At 40.9% G+C, this 26,511-nt stretch overlaps 1 protein-coding gene across 11 annotated transcripts in view; it reads right to left on the minus strand.

The window, feature by feature from the left end:
- Positions 1-26,511, minus strand: part of SLMAP (sarcolemma associated protein) — a 149,303-nt gene that overhangs the window by 67,123 nt on the left and 55,669 nt on the right. For 7 of the 11 annotated variants that reach the window (XM_019536885.1, XM_019536880.1, XM_019536877.1 and 4 more), the window contains exons 2-5: positions 17,988-18,141; positions 12,429-12,501; positions 8,344-8,380; positions 3,329-3,391 (exon numbers count right to left, since the gene is read on the minus strand). In XM_019536885.1, coding sequence (XP_019392430.1) covers positions 3,329-3,391; positions 8,344-8,380; positions 12,429-12,501; positions 17,988-18,141 — 327 coding nt within the window. The remainder of the gene's footprint in view (positions 1-3,328; positions 3,392-8,343; positions 8,381-12,428; positions 12,502-17,987; positions 18,142-26,511) is intronic. The other 4 variants (XM_019536888.1, XM_019536879.1, XM_019536887.1 and 1 more) reach the window with 1 other exon arrangement.

The raw sequence follows: 26,511 nt of genomic DNA on the forward strand, positions 1-26,511 counted from the left end.
GGGCACGGGACACAGTAAAGCCCAGTGGCTGCCAGCAACTAGTGCCAGCAGCTACTGGAGTTGCTGCAGCTGGGGCAAGTGCTTCCCTTGACCTGCTGGCAACACTCTTACCAATGCAGCCCAGTTTACCATGAGCCTTCTTTGCAACGTGGGCACACTGTTGGTTCACATTCAGCTTATTGTCCACTGGGACCCCCAGGTTCTTTTCTGCAGAGCTACTGCCCAGTCAGTCAACCCCCAGCCTGTACTGGTGCATGGGATTGTTCCATACTACGTGCAAGACTTTGCACTTGTCCTTGTTAAACCTCTTGAGATTTCTTTTGGACCAATCCTTTTGGCCTAGGTCACTCTGAATCCTAGACCTACCCTTCAGAGTATCTACTACCCCCCCAGCTTGGTGTCATCTGCAAGCTCATTGAGGGTGTGCACTCCATCCCATCTTCCAGGTCATCGATGAAGATTTTGAACAAAACCAGTCCCATCATTGACCACTGGGGCACTCCACTCAATACTGGCTGCCAACTAGACATGGAACCACTGATTACTACCCTCTGAGCCCGATGCTCCAGTCAGTTTTCTGTCCACCTTCAGTCTATTCATCAAGCTTGCACTTCCTTCGGTTGCCTGAGAGAACGTTGTGGGAGACCGTATCAAAAACCACATCTACTGGTCTCACCACAGCCATGGAGCCAGTCACTTCATCCTGGAAGGCGATCAGGTTGGTCAGGCATGACTTACCCTTGGTGAATCCATGCAGACTGTTCCTAATCACCTTCTTCTCCTCTAAGTGCTTAGAAATGGATTATTTGAGGACCTGATCCATGATTTTTCTGGGCTTGACGTGAGGCTGATGCATCTGTAGTTCCCTGGATCCTCCTTCTTCCCTTTCTTGAATATACGTTTGCCCTTTTCCAATCATCCAGGACCTCTCCTGAACACCATGAGTTTTCAGAGATGATGACCAGTGGCTCTGCAATCTCACTAGCCAACTCTCCCAGCACCCTCGGCCCCATAGACTTGTATACGTCCAGCTTTTCCAAATAGTCCCTAACCTGTTCTTTCGCCACTGTTGGATGCACATCTCCGCCCTGAACTATGCTGCCTGGTGCAGTAGTTTGGGAGCTGACCGTGCCTGTGAAGACTTAGGGGAAGAAGGCACTGAGCATTTCAGCCTTTTCTGCATCCTCTCTCGCAAGGTTGCCTCCCCCATTCAGTAAGGGAGCCACTTTCCCTGATCACTTTCCCTGATCTTCTCGTTACCGAAATACTTGTAGACGCCCTTCTTGTTACCCTCATGTCCCTTACTAGCTGCAACTCCAATTGCACTTTCACCTTCCAGACTTCATCCCTGCATGCCTGAGCAATATTCTTAAATTCTTCCCTAGTTATTTGTCCAAGTTTCTGCTTCTTATAAGCTTCCTTTTTGTGATTTAGTTTACTGTAGCGTTCCCTGCTAAGCCAAGCTGGTCTTCTGCCATACCAGCTAGTGTTCCTGTACATCAGGATGATTTGTTCCTGCGCTCTCAGTAAGACTTCTTTGAAGTCCACCCAGCTCTCCTGGACTCCTCCAATTGTGCTTTGGCCTTCCTGACTTCACCCCTGCAAGCCCAAGCAGTGCTCTTGTACTCCTCCCTATTATTCCTTTTTCTTCCCACCAAAAAAGTAAGAATGCTAAAAGGCGTGTACGTTGAGGCTGAATTATCTGCTATTTAAAAATGTCATGGTTACCAGTAAGAGTACTAGACAGAGTGAAGCTACAATCAGTTAGTCAGTAAACATTACTACAAGCTGCATTTAATTGGTACATGGAAACTACTGCAGTAGTATATCCTAAAATGGGCAAAGAGCCTGGAGTAGATAGCAGCAAAATTATTAACAGCAATACAAGTGAGAGAATTCCACAAGTGCTGGTATTCCAAAAGCTAAATCTTCAAGAGAAACACAATTATTAGGAGATCCAATTTCAGTACATGAGTGAAAGAGACATAACAGCTCAGCTGAAGAGCTAAATAATTTCTAGATATCCATAAAAAGTATATTTATAACCATTAACCATGCCCCCAGAAGAGTCAAGTGCATTAATCTGATGTTCACTTTGGGAAGAGATAGAAATAAAAGACAACACAGTACATGAACATAAATTTATTTGTCCCTTGGTTTTTTTTTCCCCCAATACACTGAGAACTTTTTTTTTGCCTGACTTCTCTATTTTGAGTGAGACTGCAGAAGACAGAAATTATACTGACACCCAGTCTGTAATTCAGGCAGTCACATAAGTGGAAAAACACAAGGACGGTTTTTGAAGAAGCAGTAGTCTTCAGACATTCCCATCTAAAGCAGGAAGTTTCAATATCAATTGTCAGCACTACAAACTGCATGCTAACAACATAAATGCCATACTGGGTCTTGTTTTCCAGAGTAGAAAGTTGCAGATCTTTAGATAAGTGGTCCACAAAAGATGGCTATGATCAATCAAAATTATATGAATTTACATAGGGATCCACACCACCATTTAAAATTTCCAACTGGGTCCACACCTCCATTATAAATTTTATGGGTCCACATATGAATAAAAGGTTGAAAAACTACTGCTTTAGATGGAAAACATATGTACAGAGTTTGTCTAATACAGTGGTTCTCAACATTTTTAGACTCAAAGCACTCCTCAACAGACTCAAGCACCCCTTGGAAAATGCCAGCTCACAGTTTTCACCTGAATTGTTTACTACAAAAAATAATAAAGCCAATCCTTCTTTTGCAGAGAATGTAAAAGACCAAAACAGATCAGAACCCGTTAGCACTATATATTCCAAGTTAATCTCTCTGGGTTTTATTTTGGGAATCATGTTTGCACACGTAACAGTGCTAATGCTGTATGGTACTTCACAGCACCCCCAACAGGATCTCAAGGCACCTTAGGCTGCTGCGGTACCTTGGCTGAGAATCACTGGTCCATCCCTTGTCTAACCCTCTCTGGCATCGGCCATTTTTGGTTTAGGGATGTCAGAGAACTGTTTCATTTGATAGCTATCAGTGGATCTGACCCTCTATGAATCTGACCACGTGCAAGCCAGATGCTGCTATATTATCTGTAATATATATATTCACACAGGTAACAACATACAAGTGCAACTCCCATACACTTTTTATGCTGTTTGAGGGAACAAGCAATTAGTTCTTACCTGTCACTGTTTATAAAATTGCATTCTGAATGGAAATGCACAAGTATAACAAATATACAACATTTAGATACTGAACAAAATTCAAGTACTTTGCTGCACAGAACTGTCAAATTAATGACCCAGAATCTTAACATTAAAAAAATTACCTGTAGATATTGTGAAAGCTGAAACAGTTCCTGAGAGTACATACTGGGAGTGTTAGCAGCAACCTGTGAAATGAAAGGATCAAAACTGTGTTGGATACTCTACAAACTCAGATAATTAAAAAAAAAAAAATCATTTAAATGTCTAGAAAATAAAATATTTTTATGAGACAGTTTATCATCTACAATTTCTTTTCTATTAGTCCTTTACTATTCTATTATTACTATTCTTTTGTATTTTAGTATCACTTACAAACCTCAGTCAGGAATGAGGCCCCATTGTGCTATACATATTGGATAGCAGACCATGGCACTACTGGAACTGAAACTCAAGTTTCTTTGAGCAGTTTTACACATGCAAATGCCACAGCGCTAAGTGTACAGGGCCACCAGGTAGCCTAGAGATCAGCTCCTGCACATAAGTCTGGCGGGGCAGAGGGGTGCAGACTGAGGGCCCCATAGGGAGGGAGGGAGTTGGGCAGGGCTGGGGGTGCTGCCCAGCTGGGTGGTGCATGAGATTTGGGGCCTGGGGCCAGAATGAGCAGGTGAGGAGTGGGACGGGGCCGTGGGCACCTTGTCCGGGGGGGCAGGGGGTGGGACCAGCTCCCTGCCACTGCGCTCACTCCCGGGGCCCACAACCGCATGCCACTGCCCTTGCTGCTGCCATGCAAGCAGGGAACACCTCTCCAGGGCAGCGCGGAGATCAAAGAAGCAAGGAGCTTCCCTGTGCAACCCCGCTCTGCCCTGCCGTGCCAGGTTGCACCCTCTGGGCTGCAAAGGGATTGGGGCATGTGGGGTGGGGGAGTGAGAGGCCTGGACCTGCATTGTTAGCAAAGAGGACAAGGAGAGCTCTGATTTTCCATGATAAAAAAACCCAAAATCAAATACCAAAATTTATAGGTATTTAGAATTTATTTTATTATAGTGATTGAGGTACTAGTAGGCTTCCAATTTGCTTTAAATTGTCAACAGATCAAGTAAACCTTATGTTCAACTGATACGTGCATATATAGTGGCCTTTCATTTTAATCACAGATTTTGGGGTTTTAAATCAGAGAATTTGCAATTTTTAATCAAGGGAAAACCAGGATTCCTGCTTATAATCAATCTCTTTCATAAACCTGTCATGCTAATGGCCCCACCCAGCCCCAGCGAGGGTGGCAGCCTGGGCTGTGGCACATGAGGCTGGTCCCACCGCCCCTAAGCGCAGAGGTGCTGCCTGGTACGGAGCGCAGCCCACCCTGTCTCTGCACACAGCTTTCAGGCACACTGAGAACTGTAGTCTGTGGAGCCAGGTGGCATGGCAGCCAGACTCAGCTTCTCAGCAGCCCCCACAGCACTGGTTTGCTCCACCCTCATACTTCTGGCTGCCTCTGCCAGCAGTACCATGGTAAGAAATTTTGGTACCTTGGGCAAATCCTGCAGTGGCAGCTGCCCTCGCCCCATGCACATATCTAGGGGGGACATGCCCCCATGCTTGCATGGGAGCGCATACAGCAGCAGAAGCTGCCCTCTCCCCTGTCCCCTCCCCAAAGCGAGCCACTCCTGGCTCTGTCCCACATCCTGCCCTGGCTGGGTAGTGCCTGTTGGCGCCCCCTCGCTTCAGTGTCCAGGGCGGTCACCCCACTCACCCACCCTTGCTACAGCACTGACTGCCAGCATCTCTGCCACTATCACTGGACCCAGGCTGCTGTCTCAGCCCCTAGCCCACCTGCCCCACACCCAACACTGCAAGCACCAGGCAAAGCATGCAAGTGGCAGATGCCTGTGGGAAGGGCATGCTCAGCCAGGCACATGTAATGGGCTCACAGATGGGCAGGGCGCAGTGTCTGGGAGTCGGATGGTTAGCCAGGGCTGGGGCTGAGGCCAGGGCCCAGGACAGAGCTGCAATCCATTCCCCCGGCATGTCCTTGCGACAGGCACTGGTTTTGCAAGCAGCCCAAATAATTATCAAGCTGCAGGTTAGGTGGTAGCTAGTTGAGATAGTGAGGACCTTAAATTTGCCTTTGTTTTATCTTCAAACTATATGGTCAGTTTTTTTATCCATAATTCTTTTCTCTTAAATAATAAATCCTTTTGTTGTTTTGATTTCTTATTGATTGCATGGGGTAAGATGAGATCTCAGAGCAAGTGATATTCCAGGGTAGCCCATTCAATGGAAAGGGAGATCTAAAATTCTTTCACAGCCCATGAGGAAATTACCTGGAGCTGGCAAAGATCCCCTGCTACAGCTGTGGGGTCTGGTATAAGGACAGCGGAGCTGAAGCTTAGGGGAATAAGGAGTTATCCCAAGGTAAATCTTGGTCTGTTCCTTGGGACAAGCAATGGGATGGCAGGGAGAAATTCAGGGCTTTGAGGGTACCTCACTTGGCTTTGCGACATTCATTTTAAAACTGGTTAAGTTCTTTTGTTGCTACTATTCTTTTAGAAGGCCATTCCAGAATGGTTCCAGGAACCATCATTCCTTTGATGGTTAGAAACCTTCTCCAAATTCCATTTTCAATTTCTCATGGTCAGTTTGCTCTTGTGTCAACACTATCCTATCGCATAAAATAGCTTATCTCCCTCCCTGATGTTTACCTCTTAATGTACAGACACAGTGTAATCACATAGCCTGCCAACTCTCCCTTTGCAAAATCAAATAAGCCAAGTTACTTTAGTCTTCTTTCCCAAGATATACTCTCTAATCCCCTTCTTAGTAGTCCTTCTCCATCCTAGTAGCTCTTTCTCTGCACCTGCTTCCAGTTTCATTTAATTTTCTTAAACATGGTGACCAGCATTGTACATAGTATTCCAGGTGAGATTTCAGTACTACTTCCCACAGTGGCACGAATACTACTTTTCTTGCTCTACTAGAATGAACTTGCCTAATCCACCAACAACACTGGTGGATCATAGTCCTATTCTAATCAACCCACCTATGAGTCTTCCTTTTATTTATAACTGATGGGATCACAACTGTAGACCTCTGTAGAACAGGGATTGGAAACTTACAAACACGTGGAGCCACCGGATCCAGCCCATGGATGTGGGACTTTGGCAGCAGGGGGCTTCAGCATCAGACCCTCTTTCCCTGCTGCCCTGGGGAGGAGTGCCAGCTGCAGGCACTTTCCCTGTGCCACTATAAACAGAAGCATCAGCTGCAGGCAAGTTGTAGCATCTACTCACCTGCCTGCCTCTGACTGGAGATGGGTCATTCTACCCACTGGCAGAAAAGATCGCCTAGTGCTGCTGTAGACTAACCACAATCCAAAATATCTAAGACCTACCACCGTTAGTAGCATTTGCTCTCCAATCTGTGTCTGGGAAGTTAAAAATCCTCATTAAGGATGAAGAAAATGCACAGATTTGCAGAAAACCTTTTTTATATATCAACTTCAGTGTAATGTTTATTCAGTCTATTTAATAGGTAAGAAGCCTTTCAACATACATTTTATATAACCTGACTGCACCCAGCATAATAGTTAGGCTAAAAGGAAAGGAAAAACATGAAATGAAATAACAGGAAGACAGGTGGACTAATTCAAATGAAAGGTTAAAAATATTTTAGTGAGAAATTTTGAGTAAGGTTCTCATTGCTACATATTTTTTGTGTACAACAAAGAACAAAAAGTTTGATTTTATATAAAGAAATTTTGGTGTGGGGCTCGGCTGACCCTTTGAACCATCTCAGAAGATAACTTACAGGCAGCACAATGTTTCACAGAATGCCTCTCTCCAAATCAGGGTAGAAATACTTCCTACCCAAAAGATGCACATTCTGCGATGCCTGATGATTCAAATAAATGTCAGAATTAGTAGAGACATTTAAATTGAGTTTTTTTGTTTTGTTCTGGAAATACTACTAAAGAATGCATAAAAATGGAAGGTTGCATTGCCCAACACAGAGAAAAAGACAGCTTTCAAAGACAGGAGCAACAGAAAGAAACTGGGAGACCAGTTTCCCACTAATTATGCTTAGAGCAGGTAGTGACTTGAAGAACATACATACACTCCATAGATATCTTCCAAATGACAACAAGTCAAGTCAACAAATAAGCTATATTTGGACTGGTTAAAATATATATCATCTTTAAATCCACTGAGCAAAAAGTTTCAAAACAATTAAAATAAAAAACGAGTAAGGGCTAACACTGTCTTAAGTTTTAATTTAAATATCCTGCCTTAATTCCTGAAGCATTTACCTCTCTGACTTCCCTCATCTTCACCTTTACTCCGACCTGTACAAAATGCTACCACAAATCGTCTTTGTACCTCATTTTGTTCATTGTAACCCCCTTCTTTAATCTCTCCCTGAATTTGTGTTATTACATCAATTCAAGCTTCTTGCTACCACCTTTGTAGCTTCATATAGCCCTGCTGTCTTCCACTAATCCAAGTATGTCATTCTTCATGTTTTTTTGCCAATGTGCCCACACTTGACCAGCTGTTTTATGGTTTCTAGCAAATGCAAAACATGCATTACCTTTTTCTAATTTTTCCTTTAGGCCCACACACACACACACACACACACACACACACACACACACACACACACACACACACACACACACTTATTTATTTAAAAACTTAAGCATTACCCTCAACAAACCCCAACATGCCAACTTTGGTGATGTGACAGTATATTACTGCACAGTAAACAAAAACAGCTGAGGAAGGTTTTAGTTTTTTATGGCAATACTAAGTTGTAACGGAATATTTTTCATGTATAAAATCTAACACTCCCTATTAGTTCATGAAATATACAATGACAGCAAATATTCACTTTTACCACAGCCCTTTCTAATCAGTATTCACTTGCTTAGATCATGACTGGTATAAAAACCTCAGGGCACCCACCTCTATAATTACGATATTTTGAGATTCAGCAACATTTATGTTTAAGAAATAATAAACAAAAGATTAAACCATGTGAAATTTTTGAATGAGTGGCATCTCAGAAAGTAATTAGGTTTCTCTCATTCTGTTACCTTTTTCATACTTTTTAACTGAGAAAACAAACGATGCAAAAACCGTACCTTGTCAACAGGACTTGGTAACGGAGCATGGATAACACTGAAAAAAAGAAAACATTAAATAATAAAGTCTTAAATTATACTATTATGAAAGGAAAATGGAACACAAAAGTAGTTCAAATATGCACAAAGTATTTACCTCCTGTTAAATATTTAACCTAATCAATGTTTTATGGTGTGCATGCTGAATTCCTTTTTGTGAAATGAGGTTGTAGAAGTAGGTTTTTCAAATCCTTGCTTTCAATTCTAAACTGATGATAAACAAATCAATGACGCATCCTCTAAACTTTTATGACTTTAACAATAAACAGTACAAAACATTTAGAAAAATCTGATTTTTTACAGTCCAAATAAGTAAAAGCAAGCTTTGGTTAATTTGCCATTCCAAGGGAATACAAATAGTGGTGAAGTATCCAGTAGCAACCAATTATAAGAGGTTGACAGTTGGGGTAAAGGATGCTGGTAGGGAATTGAAACAGCAGCAAATTCGCCAGAGCTTACACTTCCCTTTGAATTCAGTGAGATTTGTGCTCCTGTCCTTCAGGAATCAGCAAGGAGAATCATATGGGCCAACGTGCTCTGGCATCCAATGCCATTTTGATCAGTGAACACACGTGTACAAGAAGCCTCCCAAGATCATCACAGTAAGATGCGGAAGGTGGCACCACAAGCAAAATGCCCCTGTCAAAAGCAAGCACCAGGTAAACACAGAAAGAAGCCTAATTATTCCAAACACCAGGTTGTTGGGGTTTTTTATGTTTGTTTTGTCTTGTCTTGTTTGGTTTTTTTTAAGTAAAAGAAAGACAGGTCTTGTCTTGTCCCTTCTACCCTCAAGACTGTTCCCAAACTTATCTTAGTTTGGTTGAGAGAGAAAAAACCCCCCAAAAAACAAGCTAAAGATAAGAAACTGCACAGTTCCAAAAATGGGATGCTCATTTATGTGTGCTCCTCTGCCTTTAAAACTCTGCAGCATTCGCATGCAGTGTAGGTGATAGCAATTGTGTTTCTGTTTCATTCATTAGGCCAAACTTAAAGACCTAAAACACATTCAAAAAAGTGTTTCCCCACCCCGTGTTTTTTCCCCCAAAATACGATTCTACAAGAATGTTTATAATTTTCAGAGAATTATATCAATATTCTCCTTATGTACCTATGATACAAAAATAAAGAAAATTTACTCCATGCTTCACTTTCATGCTAGTAGCTTCATCAAAAGAATGGCATGTACATTTACTCTAGTACAACTGCTGTAAAAAACAGCACTGCATTATTATGCACCTTGAGATGCTGAGCTGCACAGTGCACATGAACTCTTTAAAATCAATTTGCGGAAAACTCAATTAGGGCAATAAAAATCAATGTAAATATTTCATATTTCAATCATGCTGCTAACGTAAAAAATAATATTTGGTATAAATAAGTGGACTGATGGAGAACCGGGGAAATTTGAAGTTACTACAGTTAGGCAAAAAACTGCTAAGGCTCCATGGCCTATGGATGTCAATAGAAATCTGTAAGCAGCTTTGAGCTGTTTTTCAATCAGACCTCAAAATACTGTGGATAAGCTTAAATATTTGCACAATTTCCCATAAAATAGTAATAACAATTATTTAAATTTACAGTACTAGTCATCTGCTTCAAAAATTTTTTGCTTATATTCTGGTGTTTAAAGCAACCACTGAACTTGGGGGGGGGGGGAAGCTTTCCTTTAACGCCTGCTGTCCTGTCCATACATAGCTTAGTTTATGTCTGCAGAACCCACACAGAATCAGAAAAAATTAAGGTTGGAAGGGACTTCAAGAGGTCATCTAGTCCAACACCCTGCTTAAAGCAGGACCAGCCCCAACTAGATCATCCCAGCCAAGGTCTTTGTCTAGTCAGGTCTTAAAAACCTCCGAGGACGAAGATTCCACAACCTCTCTGGCTAGCCTGTTCCAATAGTCTGATACCCCCTAAGTGAGAAAGATATCTGGTTCCATTTTATATACTTCTATTTCAGCACAATCAGTACCCAAAGGAACGAATACAGCAAAGGAACTACATCCTCAATTACTTTCTGTGCTTACAGAACAACAAGAATGGTTCACATGTTGATTTCTTTAGGGAAATGTGTTTTTTAATTACAATAGATGTTAACATAATTTAGAAACAACAGGCAGTTCACCAACAATATGCAAATCTTATTGGATCAGATTAAAGTATAGAATTTTCTTAAATATTACAAAACACAAGTGACAAAGCAGTGTTTACCAACAAAATGCATACATGTGAAGTTTGATGAAAACCAAACAGTATTGCATTAATTCTTCAAAGAAAATATAGCATATACTATTATATGCAGATCATGGTTTTCAGCCAATGTATGCAAAAATTATCTATATTTCCTCAGTGCTTATTTATCACTTTCCTTTTTAAAAAGCAGATTAACTCTCATAAAATTTTCAGTTATTGTCCAAATTAGAGACAATGCCAAATTTTAAAAAAATTCCAGTGTTGAAACAACTATTAATATTCTTACCACTACCACCTACAGTATTAAAAATTTAAGGAACCAAAATTATTACTTATGTGTAAAAAGCTATTTGTGTGTTCCATAATATTTTACATGTATTCCAAATCAGTTTTTCTCCAGCAAATCATTTTTCCCCTATCTGTGTGAATCTTCATGTAACAGCTCAAAGTAAAATATTTTAATAAACTACAGACAGCAAATGAAACAAGTATGAAGAAGCTCAGTGACAGGCAAACTAAGATACAATTACAACTCCTTATAAAACAGTGACAACATCTGTAATTCACAATTTACTATTTAAAGATTTTCCATATCAAACTTTATAAAAATATATAAAAATGCTTAAAATCATTTTTATAAAAAGTTATCACAATTACAGGAGTCAACAACAAAGATCTAGAAAACCCTCTCAAATTCTAGCCCAAGTCTAAAAGAAATTTGGTCTGGATGGTTTGCATGGTACTCGGCAGAAACTGGCTTCACTCTCTGAAGGAGGAAACAAATAGAAGCAGTTTAACTCCAAGTGGTAATCCTTTTGGAAGTGTAAAAGGCAAAAATGAAATATCAGCCACATTACCCATAAGTGAGAGCAGAAAGGTCTGAAGCACCAATTTACTACAAAAATGGGAAGCAGAATAGATCTCAGAGCTTCATACAAGCCTAGAAGAGCACCAGGAAAAAGATAAAAGGCAGCAGCAGGAGTTGCATAGCATAGTAGTATAAAGCACAAATGGATTTTATCCAACATAAAAAATTAGAAAAGAGAATCTTTTTCAGAGAGGGTACACAAGCTTTTTGTTTTGATGTAAACTGAATTTCTCCAGCTTTTAAAGGCAGTAGCTACTTTTTCCAATTTGGTTTTAGTTTCTCAGGTAGAGAAGGAAAAGAGTTTTTTCAAAACTTGCTTGATAAGCAGCAGATCATAGAGTCTTAACAGGAAAGACAAAAATCATATAATTTACTAAACTAATTTTCCAAAGTACTTTAATCAACATAAAATTAATGTTTTCACCAGCACTAAAAAGCTGGAAACTCATTCAAACATTTAGATTGGCAAGGGTAAATTAACAAAGCTGTAACACTAGTGAATATATAAATCCTTACTCATTTTCCAAAATGTGGTTATTTATAAATTCAATTGCATTAACAGAAGTTCCCAGCTATGATCCAAATTCCTATTTTATACATTCATCTTGTTGAGCAACTGGATAATACACAGCACCATTTTGCTTATAAAAAATAAATTATTTTAACTTATATTTGACTCGCAAGTGTTAAAAATTACCAGTATTACTGATAATAAATTTGGTCTGGATGGTTTGTATGGTACTCAGCAGAAACTAGCTTCACTCCACTAATCTCCCTTTCACATCAATACTGCCTTTAGTCATTTATCATTTATTAGATTACATACGCCTAGATGGGCATAGATTTTGCAAGTTAGGTTACACATTTCTATACAAGTATATCATTTAACATATTTAAATTTGTATTTATCATCATCAGAATTTAACACTTAGATGCTCAGCATAAAATAGTCTAATTTTAACAGATACAAGTAAATCTGTATGCTTACTCTGATCGTAGTCGAGCTTCCATACCATCTGGGAGAAATAGTTTAATTGTGGAGACTATACATCCATGGGTAACTGGAAAGAAATAAGAACAGGAGAGTCTTAATAATCATTTACTAATGAATAATTTAAAGAATGGAAAATGAAAAAAAATTAGGTTTAGGAAATATGTTATACTGTAGTAATTACTGGGCCAACCATGCAACTAGGAACTGTGAAGTGAAGGACAAGAGAAGATGAGAGATGTCTTCAAGCATTGACTTCTATTGTCCGTCTGCCTTGTCAGACATCCCAATGAGAAAGCAAAGGCTGGCTGATCACAAGCTTGAGGAGTTGACACTGCGCCAACTCCTGACTTAAGGTGTTCCAGTTCTGAATCTTCCATACCCAGTGGACTTCACAAGATTTCTTTGAGATAAATGCTTATGAACCGACAAGAAACTTAACTATAAATTTTAAACGCATTGACAACATGAGAGATCAGGCAAAAAATGGAATATGCCCTCATTGAGTGAAGTGACAGGAACAGAGGTATACTAGATATGCTGAACTACTGTTTACTGGGAAGAGTTCTAATAATCTACACCTGGAAGCAGAACAGTTCAAAGTTAAAAAGACATATCTGTGCCGCCAAACATCAAATTCTAATTCCTGGGATCTGCCTAGAAATCTGTATTTACAAACAAAGGAACCAACAAGGGCAGCACAGAGGGTGAGTCGAGAGTTGCTACTCATTGATAATATTCCTGAGGTTGCATCCAAGGAGACAAAGTCTCAATTCAGAAATACTTCTAGAAAGCATACAGTGAAGACCTCAGATCTTACCTTCAAGGCTCTAAACAAAGGGCATTTCATATTAAGGACAGGGAGAAAGCCATTCTTCCAGAGGAGTGGGATTTAATTATACTTCAAATCACAGATATGACCTAAAGAGTGAATTTGTGGTCATATAATACTTGATTCACGTGCATCACATTAGAAACAATCTCGCTATAATAAGCTTATTAAGAAAGACCTATCATGGTTCTACAGATACTCATTTAGCAACCATATTTTTCTGTACGATTCAGAAATATGTGACACACTGAAACGGACGTAGGAGCCACTCAACAGCTCAAGGTCACCCACCTACAGTCACGAAACAGCCACAACAGTCACTTTATTGTAATGGTTAATAATTTAGCCCCACTGTTGGGTGTGGGTCTGAATCCAGCCTGCAAGGAGGCCCATTATCCAGATCTAGCTCAGGAGGGTTAAATGAGTTGTACATCCCTGCACAGAAAAGGGATAACATTTTAAAGAGGATTCTGAAAATAGTAAATGATTCTGAAACTAGGAGAAATGAGTCATTTTTTTTCTACACCCAATACTAAAACATAGACGTATTTTCTTGTTTGGAGCACAACGTTCGCTTCAAGTTGACCTGGACAAATGCATGCGACTCCTTGGCTTCAGACTTGCTGAAAAACCGAGCAACTTTGGAATTCTAAATTCTTAATAAAACATTAAGCAGAAAGAACAAATTAGTATACTACTTCTCCCTATAAGTAACTGTAACATCTTTCAGACTACATAACCTATCTTCCTAGTCAGTACTCACTTAGGAGTATTCCTTTTGAGGTAAACCATTTGCTCCATCTGAAATAAGAGCACACAGCCAGCCTGATCTTCAAGTAACATCCAGGATAGTCCTTTGGAACTTAAGATCCATGGCTCTTAATTCTCTTAGACTTACTCAGTCACATCACTGATATAGATATCCCTGACATCTATAAAAGTAAATAATCCGCTGCTGACTGTATAAGCAGAGATTTGTTTTCCTGATACAGGGGCACCTGAATGAGAAACTTCTGAGATCGGGTTTTTACAGAAATACTGACTTTGCAAAAGGTGGATATTAGTTATATAATATCCTATGGATATTAGTTCAGCACAACTTGGAGGAACCAGTGGGTAAATCTACATGTGCCATTAAGGCGACATGATAAATTCCAGCACAAATGGCACCAGAATTTATCACAGTGCCTTAATGGCATGTCCAGATGTTTAAACTGCGGTGGTTCAGGGCATATGCTGGGCAGGCTCTGGCTGGCAGGAGACTCAGGGGGTCAGATCTGGGCTCCAGGAGGTGGCATCAGGGAGTGGAGGAACTGTCTGGGGCACAAGAGTGCCCCAGTGTCCAGAGCCCTGTGGCTAGATGGCAGGCAGAGGTCTGGACCTCTGCTGCTTGGGCTGATCGAACACAATGTATACCCAATTCAGTATTTACACAGGAGTTTAGGTGCAGTTATTTTCACTGCTGTAAGATAGTACCATCTCTGACAGCACTCCCACAGTGGCAAAAATTCACTTGCTGTGGTCTAATAGTGTTGCATGTGTAGACTGTGATGCTTTACACCACAGCAAATTAGTTTACTGCGCAGTTTAGCTCAACTGTAGATGCATCCAGTGTCTATGCTGCAATCCTGAGGGTGCAACATTATACTATTAACTGTGCCATTTGTAAGATGAACCAAACCAAGGTCGTCTTTGCTTTCTGTGTGGAAAATGGATAAACCAACCAAAATAACACAATAAAAAGACTAGTGACGTTTTTATACCCAAGCATATTTGAAGGCACACACTACTGTTTGTCCATGCGGTCACAGTATTCTCCCCACTAATTTTTTTTTTGCAAAAGGTTCAGATGGTTTGTGTAAAGGGCTACTGAAGTATCACAGTGGAACTTGATATTAAAGGAATTCACTACTTTTTATACAGCTTTTCTATAGGCATTCTTCTTACTATTAAGTGTAACAGCTGAAATTACTATACTGAAATAAATAAAAAGGGTATTTTTCAATGCATTTACTATGAGCATTCAATACTTGTTCATATTTTGCATATAATCATTTTCACTGAGCTGCTGTTGTAATTCAATTGTAATTTCTGTCATATGGACCAGCATGACCATTTAAATCTTATTCACTGGTCTGGATGAGCTAATGTTCCTCTCCAAGAGTTGCACAAGAGCACTCATTCACAATACAGCATTATATTGTATGCTCTACTTTTCCTGTCTGTAGCAACTACAGCCTTAAGTTCCCTACAGAATCTGGTGGGAAGAATTTAAAATTATGGAAATACTTATTACTATTGCCCGTTTCTAGCAACAGACCGAGATGCATTTTCTAGAAACCTTATATAAATTTGGCTTTACTGTCAATACTGATAAAAGAACTGAGATTTAAATTTCTAATCAAAATCTGAAAGGTCTTAGAGCTTTTATACTGTCTTACACTCAATTACTCCACAGCAGCCCCTTGACATCTTAGTGAGAGTTGCAAGTTTTGCCAAATAAATGTTTCCTAATTGGTCTGGGATACAACATATTCTCCTAAGAATTAATTTAATTTATTCCCAACATAAATTTCACACAGTATTGAATGGTTGCTAATTTCATGACACTGTAAAATAATTTAGTATTAATGTTTCTTCATGTTCATCTCACAACAACACCAACTCTTCAAGAAAATCTAGGTGCTCATAAAATGAAGTGGACTGCACAGGTCTGAAAATTAAATTGGGCATGTTAGAAAAAAAAGTTCCGGTATTCTTGGTTTAGAAAGCAGCTCTGGGAATATGGGACAAATGCACACCTAAAGCAGCTTAAGAAGTGAAGGAGGAACCGCTGCTGCTCAGAAATGTGCAGCAGCTGTTATCCTGTGATTGTTATGTGTGCATAAACCTGGAGCCATTCAAGTGAGCTGAACAGCTCCAACGCTGAAACCTGGATGAAGAAGGGTTAAGTTGGATCAATTTTGCTACACTTATACTGCTAAGTTTCAGGCACACCTACAGCATAGCAGCTGTTGTGCTAGTTTGGAACAGCAACTCCTCCTTCACTTTTGAAGCCACTCCAAGTATATGGGGATAGAATAAAAACAGCTGAGCAAAGGAAGTGAGCAACAGAATTACTTTTGCCCATATTCAGAACATTCACAGGCATAAAAATTCTCCATGACACTTGGTTTAACTGCTCCCAAGTTCCTTTGCACATATTCTTTAAGGCCTTAGTAATCTTTTTCTTTACTATTTCATGTTAGGGGCCAAAGTAAATTCTAGGCTAGAGAGAGACCATATTTATTTATATAGGAGGCAAAATACAGCCAAACAGCAGCAAAATTCATAATATTATTCTTGTTCATTTAAATAACCTGTAAAAACCTACACTGTTCTGGTATCATCTGGTTTTAAGGAGTGCAATCATCACCAGTTAAATACCATATTATTTCCCTTAACTCAGGGGTGCTCAACCCTTGGTATGTGGACCAGATCCAGCTGGAAATGCTATGTCATGTGGCCCATAGGGCTCCTCATGCATGTGGATATTTGGCAGGAGAGTGGTGGCACTGCTCCCCTTCTACCAAAATTTCCAGGCCCAGGGAGAGCTCTAGGCCATATATGCTGGATGGGGTACCTGATCCCAGCACACAGGGCCAGGCAGTGGCAGTGCCAACTCCCAGGGCCCAATCCAAGTATGGAGGGACAGAAGGGGGCTGCACCAAGCCCCCAGAACATAATCTCAGTGCACAGGGGGCAGAAGAGGTTGGTGCTGGGCCCCCAGGGCCAAATCCTGGTGTGGGGATGGGGGGCAGGAGGGTGCACCATCAGGCCACTAGGATCCAATTCTGGCGCACAGGGCTGGAGGGGGTGGTTCTCAGCCCTTAAGACCCATCCTGGCACATGGGGCAGGAGGGGCAGTGATGGGTCCCTGGTGCCCAATCCTGCTGTGTGGGACATGAGTGGGATGGTGCTGGACCCTGCAGTCTTATCTAACCCACAGACCAGCCCCTTACTACTCTTCTGGCCCACAGGGTCAAAACATTGAATACCACTGCCTTAACTCTATTCAGCTTAACACTCTGGTTGACAAACTTAAGCACTGCTAAATTATTCATGTAAGACTTCAGAAGATGGGCAGCTTGCTGATGCTGAAGAAACCATATGGACAGTCATTTTCTCAGGAAATTTCTGAGGATATTCATTACAGGCCTGCAGTTGGTCTCTAGTACAAGCTTAACCAAGAACAATAACTAAGTAGGGACTAACATTGTTTGAAGAAAAGGAACCTCTTTTACAATTAAGAGAGTCAATCAATCATCAACAATATTTTAACACCCCTCATCCCTTCACTTTCATGAGTGTCCCCCAAACCCTACCACCACGTCCAGTAGCAACAGCAGGTATGGCAGAAAAAAAACAAGTGTGCCCGAAAAAACATAGCTCACTTCAGAGTTCTGCGGACCATGCAATCAAGCAATTCCTATTGTTCACACCAGCACCATCTCACTAGTTGAAGATACCTGGGATTCTCCTACGTGGAGGGTAAAAAGAGCCTGCATAAAAACCTAAAAAACTAGCAGAAGTCCTCACACAGGAACACTTAAGGCTGCCCTACAACATACTTCAGCGTGTTAAATTGAGTATTATGTTTCTCTTTTAGAGTTTCTTTTCAACAGAATGCTTCCAATAGAAGTGTTTGAGAATTGAAATTAAATTGAAAAAAAAGCGATCCATACCCTTACCTTTCCGCGTGTTCTCAGTCACATCTACACCAAACTGGATGATGTCACCAGACATGATCTCACATGGTGGGCTTTCCTCAGATCCTCTGCTCAGTCTCTGACTGTTTATAAAGGTACCATTACTACTTTTAGTGTCTTGAAGGTAGAACTGCCAAGAAAAAAGTTATACTGCAGTAAGTTTTCTGCAAGAAAAAAAGTTCAGTGAAATGAAAGCTAAAGTCCATTTTACATAACAGAGTCAAGTTATGAATGGGAAAATATAGACTACAGACAAATTACCATTTCCTGAATATATTTCTAAATTTCAGATTATGTCTATCCATGGCTTTTGAGTTTTGCTCAAATAAATTGAAGCATTAAGTAACATATCTGTACATTGCAGCATAAACATTAAGCAAATTTGAGTTGCATTTAACCCATTCGTTACAGGAGAAAGTTAAGCGTGACCAGCAACCCCTCCCCCCCAAAAAACAAAACACTTTCTTGCAGTGATCATGCTAGCATTTACAACTGTATTAAAACATCTAAAAATTAAAGTTGCACCTATATTCTTAAGGTTCCAGTTTTCCCAGATGCAAATAAGCCTTGCTGTGTAACATGGCACTGAATGCAGAAAGAAAAGGATGAGGAACTAGGACACAATTATAGGGACATCTCTGACAGCACTCCCACAGTGGCAAAAATTCACTTGCTGTGGTCTAATAGTGTTGCATGTGTAGACTGTGATGCTTTACACCACAGCAAGTTAGTTTACTGCGCAGTTCAGCTCAACTGTAGATGCATCCATCACCACCATGGAATCCCATGAGAAGAGTGAGCTAGACTAGAGGGATAGATGTTGCACCCCACATGGAAAAGTTAATGAGCTGAAAGGAAAAAACAGAAGCGGCCCATCTTCCCATTGCCCTGGTGTGTATACATCTGCCTCTTCAATATCTGATTTCTTACTGCCACCTGTAAACTCACTCTTGCAGAATCAAAAGGTGATGAAGGTACATAAGCTCCACAGAGGCAATAGGGGAAAAGGGGTCACAATTCTAGTACATGAAAAAGGAAACACCCACAAGCATAAAGACATGAGCACACAGACAGCCAATATGCACATGATCAGAGGTCAGGAAAACAGACCTTAGGACGAGAGGCTGAGAGCTATGGGATTCTTCAGCCTGGAAAAGTGCAGGCTCAGGGGTGATAGCCACCTATAAGTTTATAAGGGGTGCTCACCAGGATCTGGGGGAATGTCTGATCACCAGAGCACCCCAAGGGATGACAAGGTCAAACGGTTATAAACTCCTCTAAGACCATTTCAGGCTGCACATAAGGAAGAACTTCTTTACTGTCCAAGCCCCCAAGGTCTGGAATAGCCTGCCATCAGAGGTGGTTCAAGCACCTACTTTGAATGCCTTCAAGAGAAATCTGGATGTTTATCTTGCTGGGATCCTATGCCCCCAGCTGACTTCCTGCCCCTGGGGCAGGGGGCTGGACTCAATTTTCCGAGGTCTCTTCCAGCCCTAATGTCTATGAAATCTATGCGTGCAAATTAAACTAAAAAAAACCTCTCATATATAAAGCTACAGTAATCTTGTGCGTTACAATTAGCTACAGTAGAGAATTTCAAATGGAAAACTGATTTTCAATTTGCTGTCCTTTTATATGCAATCAATTTAGTTTTCACTGCATAATTAATGCATTTAAGTTTTAATTACCCTACACTAAAAATTATAAAAACCACAGTAAGAATTAAAATAATTTATTTGGATAGTGCAACTAGTAAAAGAAAATCCCCCTGTAGATGTTTTAATCAAACAGATGCTCAAGTGTAGATGCACAATTTTTCAGAACTAGAGATATCAAAATCCTACAAAGTCTTCTTGCCTTCAAGATGGTTGACAAATCATTTGATCAACGGTGACTTTTTTCTTTACAGTTGTTAGTAGCAAATTCAAGGGTTTCTTCCAAGTTTGTTTCAATTTATTCAAATGATCTTTCTTATAATCCCCTCATCATTTTAGCTTTGTCTTACTAATCCTGCTTTAAAACTTAAAGGAAAAAACCAAAACCAAAACAAACACGCACCTTCTCTCTTCCAAAATTGCTACATTTATCTGGACAGTCCAGTTGTATGCCTCTCATGCAACAGGTTGCATCCCTGGTTTAGAACAGGGGGTGCAGAGCAGAACTACAGCTCCAAGCTGTAACTCAGCACCATTTCTGCAAAGCACAGAGTTATAACGTTACCCCAGAACAAACAGAAGTTCACTGTTGGTTCCAGGGGACAGGGAATCTAGGCCAGCTGGAAGCCAGCAGCCAGGATCCCATAGCAATGGTCACAGCTCTCTGCCAATGCTGTTTGCAGAATGGGAAGTTTGCAGAATGGGAGGGGGGAAAGGCAGAGAATGAAACTCATTCTTGGGGCTCCCCAGCTGGTGCTGAAAGGTGGGGTGGGTGAATTGGAGCCCTCCCCCCCATGAGGGAGCTCCAATACACTTGCCCCACTGTCTGGGAGGGGGCGGATAAACCCCCAGACTAAACTCCCCCCACTCCTTTCCCCTCCCATTCTGAAAATCATGACAAGTTGGGAGCTCTCCAGACACAAGTTACAGAAGACACAACATTATGAAACGTCTTTATCTGACACCTCATGCAATGTGAAGTCAGCTTTTCACCCAAGTACCTTTTTTTAAAGCTGTCTATAGCCATGCATTTGTGACAGCTATAGACTGCTTTCTGTGGCCAGATCAGGCAAAAATTGTCACTTCTGTCTGCACCTATAATACCTACATGCCTGCGCCCCTAATACCTACATAACCTGTTTAAAGTTGGACTTTTCTTTCACCCTTCAAAACACATGCATGCACCGCATATCCACTTAGACTAGTGGTTCTCAACCTTTTTTGTACCAGGACCCATTTGTAAACTTCAGTGGCCACTCCCAACCCAGTGCTCCTCACTCCTGACCCATTACCTCCCACCCCACCAGGCACCAGCTCCCCAGTATGTAGGGCAGAGGGGGGGTGCGTGGGGTGGGGCAAGGGGAACGGGGGACCACAAGCAGCCACTTGCAGGCTGGAACTCTGCCAGCCTGAAAGGGAAAAAGCCATGGTTTCCCATGTTTTTCTCCTTTAAAGGAGAATACATTTTTAAAAGTTGGTTGATTCAGTTTTTAAAAGTTTATTTGTGACCCTTCCATATATTCTTCCAACCCACTTTTCGGTCATGACCCACAGGTTGAGAAATGCTGGACTTGGACAGTTTACTGTCCACGAATCCTGATTTTAAAAAACTCTCAAGCTGAATTATATATCATATTTCACAGTGTGCAAGTCAAGTTTTGAAGCCCAATTTGTATCTTAAAACTCAAATTCTACTTATACGATGTACCACGTCAAAAAAAATTAAATAAAATTGGGGACAGCAAGTAGTTGGCAGAGCCAATTGCACCTTGTCGTGGATTTGTAGGTGCTTCACAAACAGGTCCAGGGAAGTGATTCTCCCTTTCTATGCAGCACTGGTCAGGCCGCAGCTGGAGTACTGTGTCCGGTTCTGGATGCTGCAGTTCAAGCTGCAGACAACCTGGAGAGGGTCCAAAGAAGAGCTATGTGCCTGATTAGAGGCCTGCAGGGAAGACCCTACAAGGAAAAGCTAAGGGACCTTAACTTTTTCAGCTTCTCCAAGAGAAGGCTGAGAGAAGACCTTGTGGCAGCGTACAAATTCATAAGGGGACAGCAACATGAAGTAGGTGACAATCTGTTCACCAGGGCACTCCCTGGAATAACAAGGAACAATGACCATAAGCTACTAGCGAGACGGTTTAGGCTGGACATTAAAAGAAAGTTCTTCACGGTCAGGGTTGCCAGAATCTGGAATGGGCTCCCAAGGGAGGTGGTGCTTGCCCCATCCTTGGGGGTCTTCAAGAGGAGACTGGACAGGCACCTGGCTGGGATCACATGACCCCAGGTTTGGTGACCCTTTTCTTGCCTGCCAGGGGCAGGGGGGTAGGAATAGATGGCCCACTAGGTCCCTTCCGACTATGAATCTATGCCCAGTTGTCTATTAGTTTTGCACTTGAACCAAATGAAGAGTGGCTTATATATTCTGACCTGTACTGAATGGAAATGACAGTCCTCATTTTTCACAGTTTACCTTCTATGTCACGACAGCCATTATCCCCACTAATAGCAGTACCAGTAACTTACTGAAGTAGCGGTCTACCCCTAATTTAAATATACAAATGTTTAAATAGATATTACTACACTGCTTTTCTAGAAGTGTCTAGAGGTTACTTGTTTAACTGGTGAGGTACAAAGAAATGGGATTCTTCTTTAGGCTGAGAATGGCTAGTGCAATAATCTGGGGAATCTGCATGTATTTAACTTGAATTTATTGGCTGTTCTTATGTGTTTTTTGAATCACTTATTGACTCAAGGGACTAACTGCCATGAGGAATCAGCATGGATCCTAGTTTTCCATAAAAAAACAAAATACTCCAATAAAAAAATCTGTTTTTTTCTGCAGCAAGTCTCCTCTTGCCACTGACTGGCCAAGAGTGCTGCTCTTCAGGTGGCAAAACCCTTCACTGCTGATTGGTAGAGGCTGCACAATGGGCAGACCTCTCAGCCAATCAGTGGTGGAAATAGGAGGATGGGGATGCCATTTTGGCTACTTTCCGGAGTGTCAGCAGCTTCTTCCCTGGAGGGCTGCTGCAACAGCTATAAGAACTGCTGGCTCCCACTGGAGCATTTTATTTTCAGAAAGACTTTTTTCCAGAGATTATAAATATTCTGTGTAAAAGTGCAACTTCTGTGTTTTGCTGAGGCAAACTGATTTCTAGGATCCCTGATGATCGGAAAGGAACTCCTTCCTCACACCCGTCAGTTTCTATAGGAAGTGGAACACTGTCCCAATGAAATCTGAAACAGCTACATTTTGTGTTAGTTTAAGCTACTGACGTACAACCTCAGGCTAATCAATAAGTAAAGAAGTTCAGATAATATGTTTTAATGTTTCTGTGAACAAAGTTCTAACTTTAGGAAACATGAAATGGATCTTGTCAGCAGACCAAATTCAATGGAGAATAGTTAAACCTGGCAGCTGCACTGATTGATCAACTGGTATGGTAGAAAAAACAGCTCCAGCTACTTCCCTTCTCAAAAGTGCAGCGAAGGGCTGTGTGAACTGGAAATTTCCCATGCAGGTCAAAGGGAAAGAGATGACAAAGGAGGAATTAAAAAGGGACTCTCAAAAGGAACAAAAGGGGAAGTCACACACAGGAAGTCTCAGGCAGGAGGAGGGAAAAGCTGAGCATTCTTTTGCAGCCATGATGAGGGAAAGGGAACAACTGCAGCATAAATTAAGGTCAAAGAAGATGATCAGAGCAGAAACTACTCCATGGATCAAAAGACAGACAGACAGTTGTAAACAAAATTGATAAACTGATGCATGATGGGTTTATGATGTCTACATCTGTGCATTTCCTATGCTGTTAAATGACCAGCAATAGAGGTTATAGTAGTATTGGAGCAACAGTGTGGCCCGCCCAAAAAATACACTACATTTAAAAGCTTGTATAAACCTATCGTAACTATGCTATTGGTCCAATAAAAGGCATCAGCCACAAAAAAACCCTGCTTCTCGCTGGATATCAGCTGGATTAAACCATGTAGTCTAAGTGGTCAGCAGTAGTAAACAGGTGCACTGGCAGTTGGACAAAAGGTTGGAGCTTTCATCCCAAGTGTTTGCTTAGAGGTTTGAGACATGCCAGGCCAAATGGCCTGGATCCCAACACTGTGTATCCTCCACTTGTGCGCATGCCCCAGGTGCATAGCTGTGCCTTTGTGTGTCCAACAATTCCTGCTTATATAACCAGCAGCTCTTACTGTAGTCCTCTAATGTTCAAGCATAAAACTTTATGCAAGGTTGAGTTTTTCTGCATATCATTTGGTTTTTTTTTTTTAAAAGCACTGATCACCAAGGGACTTGTATACTCTTGTGGCCTATGAACAACTGTATTGGTATGTAGTTTCTTGACTGCTGCTTTTCAATTTGCCACTTCTATGGACTCTCTCACATTGTTTTTACTAGGCACCAGAACTAGAACTTAAATTAAAACATCTTAAAAGAAACAAAGTAACGAGCGATTTAGTAGACCAGTTAACCAGCTACAAGAAAGCAATGCTTGCTTACTGTTCTAATTCTGGCTCTCTCAGAACAGGATTAGCAACATAAAAATAACACTGCAATATACAAGGTAAAAACTTTCAAGTTCTCGCGGTACATTAAAAAAAAATCTTCCACAGCCAATTGCCAAGGATATCAGCAGTCTTGTAGTGGAATAATGGTTCGTTTACATTCTAAAAAAAGGCAAGAAGGGCTCCATAAACATTAATCTGTATATATCAATATAAAAATCAAGTGCTCCATTAATGAGTTTTTGATGATTTAATGGCATTCTGTACAAAGTTCCTGTGACATACATACTACCAGAACATAATAATATGCTAGTCCAGGGGTGGGCAATTTTTTTGGGCAGAGGGCCGCTTACTGAGTTTTGGCAAGCCATTGAGGGCCACATAATTTTCTAAATTTAGGGGCCCCATGGGCTGGATAGAATGGCCTGGTGGGCCACATCTGGCCTAGTCTTACTCCTTATGTTCAGGAGCACAGCTGGTTGAAAAATGATGGGTTTTTGCTGAAAAACTTTAAGTTTGTAAAAGCTCTAACCCTAAAGTGTTATGGATGCCTTAACTATCCTGCAATAAAACATTACATGGAGAAAGTTACATGTGACTTCTCTACTATTAGCTATCTTAAGCTAATGTGGTTGCCTTTTCAATTTTGAGATGACAGAAATAGAAAAAATAGATCATCCAATCCAACAGCCCATCCCAGATAAGTGCAAGTACCAGAAGTTTCAGAGAAAGAAAAAAAAAAAAATCTCTTTGATGTATAGAACAGTAGAACGATCTACCCACATGGAAGAATAATTTAGCCAAATTTATTCTGAGGATCAAATTCTATATTAATTATGACCAGAAAGCCCAGGTCTACATTTAGAAATATATTCTATCCTTAAGCTCTTCCTCTTTTCAACAGAACGTTTTCACAAATGCCAAAAGCATCAGTTCTTAGTATTCGCTGTTCATTCCATACATTATTGTTACACTGACCATCACTGTGGAAAAATGTTCTCATCTTTTGGATCACTCCCAATTCTGCCCTTTGTTTCGTTTCTCACTTCCTTTTCTATTTCCTTATAGAAAATATATAGTAACAGCAACTGCATTTCAGCCCTCATTTCTCTTCTTGCTCTATCCACTTAAACAACACTTGAATAATTAACACTGACATTTAGGTAGGCAACCATCAATCTTCTGGATCATAATGTACACATAAGAGGTCTAGTCTGATGCCCAACGAAGCCATTTGTGGCTGACAAGTCCAATTCAAGAGCAACATGGCTTGTAACAAGTTTCACAGATCCATGTGGTGTCTGAGTTGGAGTCCAAGTTTACAGCATGCCGCTTTCTTTCCATCCTCTGGATCAAAGCTGCTTCATGTTGAGCTGCACCCAGTGCCTGGTGTTCCCTCCAGATAGGACAGGATTCTGTGCACTCCTCCCAGCTGTCTACGCTGATGTTGAACAACTTCATATCATTTTTGCACATATTGTGTTACTGCCACAGAGGGTGATCCCTCCTTCTAGAGCCATCTTGAATCTTGCTATACAAAATATTCTCAGGGATATGGTCTCCTCCCATTCTCCTGACATAGCCAAGCCATCACAGCCTCCTCTTGACAGTGGTTTCTAAGTACATCAGTTCTGGGTGTTCCAGTACCGCTGCATTCAGTATTTCTGCCTTCAGTATTTCTGCCTTCCCACTTTATTTTCAGGAATTTATGTAGAAATCCCATCTGGAAGCTGTTCTTTCTCTTGATGTGCCTAGCATATGTAGTCCACATTTCTGAACCTAAAAGCAAGAATGAAGAAGGCCACGTCATCTGCAAACAGGAAAACTCTCAGAACCACCTCTTTCACCTTGGTTTTCATTCTAAATCTTGCAGTGTTAAACAAGCCTCCTTGTAGTCTGGTTCCAAGGTAAATGTCAATATTGCTGTCCTTGAGTGCATGAACAAGCAGGAATGAAAAGTAGATGTTAAAAAGTATGGGGACTAAGACATATCCTTGTTTCACCCCACTGATGATGTCAAAGGCATTTGATTCTTTGTGTGCATATGCTACAGTTGCCTTCATACCTTGATGTAATGAGCAAATGAGCAGTTTAGGGGAACCACCCAGCTATACCCACAAACCCTGTGTTTACATATGAATGAAATTAGAAGAAGGGACATGGAAAGAAACAATTCACATGCTAGAACCACTTTCCAGAATTTGAACTCAGAAACAGTTAATACACTAGCAGAGTGTACTTTAATATTAGAACTTAAAGTTGCCCCTCTTTTAAGACACAAGTCAAAAGTTTAACTCAAACTTTCTCCCCGGTTACTCCCTCAGTTCTTT

Source organism: Crocodylus porosus, unplaced genomic scaffold, assembly GCF_001723895.1.
Source record: "Crocodylus porosus isolate Cpor-Errol unplaced genomic scaffold, CroPor_comp1, whole genome shotgun sequence".
NCBI classification, from domain to species: domain Eukaryota; kingdom Metazoa; phylum Chordata; order Crocodylia; family Crocodylidae; genus Crocodylus; species Crocodylus porosus.